The sequence below is a fragment of the Terrapene carolina genome, unplaced genomic scaffold (genome assembly GCF_002925995.2).
Source record: "Terrapene carolina triunguis isolate 2854851 unplaced genomic scaffold, T_m_triunguis-2.0 Scaffold23379, whole genome shotgun sequence".
Lineage (NCBI taxonomy): Eukaryota > Metazoa > Chordata > Testudines > Emydidae > Terrapene > Terrapene triunguis.
Window position 1 is genome coordinate 1 of NW_020687730.1, and position 2555 is coordinate 2555.

A 2555-nucleotide genomic window follows, 5' to 3' on the forward strand; every position below is an offset into this window, starting at 1 on the left:
CCTGCTGTCCCAGGCCTGGTATCTCTAAGCCTCAACCCCCCACCCATAGTTGGGCTCTGCTGCGGACACTGAGCTGTGGGTGCCGCCCCGGGCATCCAGTTATGGCCATGGCATGTCCAGTGCCCAGCCGGGAGGGGGTTGTGTCAGCCTGGGGCTGCCATGGCGAGCCAGCCGAGGGTCTGCTGACGTCTCCCCGGGTGCGTGACAGGCCTGGCACCCAAGAAGGCTGAGGACAAGCGGCCGTACACCAGCATATTGTACGGGAACGGGCCGGGCTACGCCATCGCGAACGGGAGCCGTCCGGACGTGAGCAGCCTGCCCATCGGTAAGTGCCGCTGCCCGCCCCAGCTGGGCCCAGAATCCGCCCTGCAACCAGGGTGCCCGGGGGGAAGGTGCTGGGCCCCTCGCTCAGGGAGGTGTATGCCAGCCCCGAGGCACTGGGGAGGAGGCGTGGAGGGTCACTTCTGAGAGCAGAAAGCTGGCGGGGGTGGGTGGTCACTGCACCGGGCTTGCCTCAGTCACACCTGAGCCCACCAGCTCTGGGTCTGGGGAGGCATCGGGAGCTGCTGGGAGACGGTCTCATGACTCACGACCCCTCTGTCCCCCCATCGCCCGGGCAGAGGACAAGGATTACCGGCAGCAGGCGGCCGTGCCCCTGGACACCGAGACCCACGCCGGTGAGGACGTCGCTATAATGGCCAAGGGCCCCATGGCCCACCTCTTCCACGGGGTGCAGGAGCAGAACTACGTGGCCCACGTCCTGGCATACGCCGGCTGCCTGGAGCCCTACCACGCGGGCCCCGAGTGCCCGGCACCGAACGGCAGGTCAGGCAGCCTGGGCCTTGGCCAGCCCCCCAGCCTCCTGCTCCTTGCCCTGGGGGTGGCCTCCCTCCTGCTGAGGATGTGACAGCCGGACGTTGATCTCAGCCAGGCCTGGGGGACCCCTCCATGCTCTCTGCTAGCAGAGCAGCCAGCGCCCCCAGGCTGTGGGGCTGGGTCGACCCCGGCCCTCCCCCGGTACCACACGAGAGAGACGATCTCGCTTGCCTGTGTATATAATTTTGCAACAGTCTCCTGCTCTCCCAGCCGCCCCAGAAATAAAATCTGCCGCCGTTTTGTTATTACCCACATCTCTTATTTTGCCGGACGGTTGCCCCCACCCCTCCTGACGGGAGCCACTAGCAACGGGTACCCCTGTGCCAGGCACTGCAAGGCTTGCAGCATCCTGGCTGTGTGGTACCACAACGCTCCCGGCACCGGCTCCCCCGCGGCACAACAGCTGAGGGGCGTAGAGATGCCAGGTGTCCGGCTTTCGACCGGAACGTCCAGTCGAAGAGGGAAACTGGCAGCGTCCGGTCAGCACGGCTGACTGGGCGGCTGAAAGTCCGGTTGGCACACAGTTCCCGGGAAGCGGCGGCATGTCCCTCCGGCTCCTAGGCGGGGGGGGGCGGCCAGAGGGGCTCTGCGCACTGCCCCCACCTGCAGGCACTGCCCCGAGCCCCGGCTCTGCAGCTCCCATTGGCTGAGAACGGGGTAACCTGTCTGCCCCCCCTCACCCTGCTGTACCCCGAGCCCCGGCTCTGCAGCTCCCATTGGCTGAGAACGGGGTAACCTGTCTGCCCCCTCTCACCCTGCTGTACCCCGATTTCCTCACCACGGCCCCTCGCTCCAGGGATTGGCCCCCGCCTGGGCAGGCTCTGCATCTCCTCCTCCCAGCCCAGTTCTGCAGACAGCAGGGGAATCCTGGGGGGGGGGGCGGGGCGGGGTGGGGGGGACACAGGTGGGGCAGGGGGTGGGGCCTCTGAGGAAGAGGCTGGGCAGGGGGGTTTGCTTTTCAGGGATTAGAAAGTTGGCAACCCTGGGCAGGGGCAGGCGTCGCTTGGCTGGAATCCCCCCGGACATTACAGCCCCCCTCCCCCCCGGCACAGTCACGACCCCTCCCCGTTTCTGTAAACGCCCCGGGCGCGACCCATTCACATGCAGCTCGGCCCTTGGGGCGACGCTCGGCCCAGCTGGGAAGCCTTTGCTGTTGCTTGGGAAAGGGACCACGTCGGGGCGGGGAGTGGGGGGTGGCACCTCTCCATGTTACCGCTCTGTGGCTGCGACGGCTCCTGTTCCCGTTGGCTCCTGGCTCCCTGCCCACCTGGGGCTCAGGCCGCAGCCGCGAACCGTGTGGACGCAGCTTAAACCGGCCAAGCTGTGCTTTGTAGCCGGGCAGCGGGACCATTGGCACCGGTAACGGCCCAGCGCTGCTGTCGAGCGGTCTCGGTGCTGGAGGCTTCTGCCCACCCAGCGCTCCCGGTCAGGGATCACTGGCCGGCACCAGCCTGGAGCCCAGCCCTGGTTTCGCTGTGCCCGGCGGTGCCCTGGCTGTTTGCCGGAGTCTGTGCCGTGGTGGGGGGCTCCCTGTGGGTAAGCGACAAGGCCCTGCCACTGGGGGGGCGGCGGGGTCTGACCCAGCAAGGGAGCCGCTCCCCTGGGCTGGGTGAGATCTCAGCCCAGGGGCTCGGGGCGTTTGCTGTTTCCTCTTCCAGTCTCCGTGGCTGGGTTTGGTG

The 2555-nt window shown here is 67.7% G+C and overlaps 1 protein-coding gene across 1 annotated transcript; it reads left to right on the plus strand.

Moving 5' to 3' along the window:
• Positions 1 to 208: 208 nt before the first annotated feature.
• Positions 209 to 907, plus strand: LOC113408740 (alkaline phosphatase, germ cell type-like; the record flags this gene model as incomplete). Its single annotated transcript, XM_026662138.1, has 2 exons — positions 209 to 325; positions 621 to 907. Coding segments are annotated over 2 exons (404 nt in total), but the record flags the coding sequence as incomplete, so codon positions are not given.
• Positions 908 to 2555: the final 1648 nt, after the last annotated feature.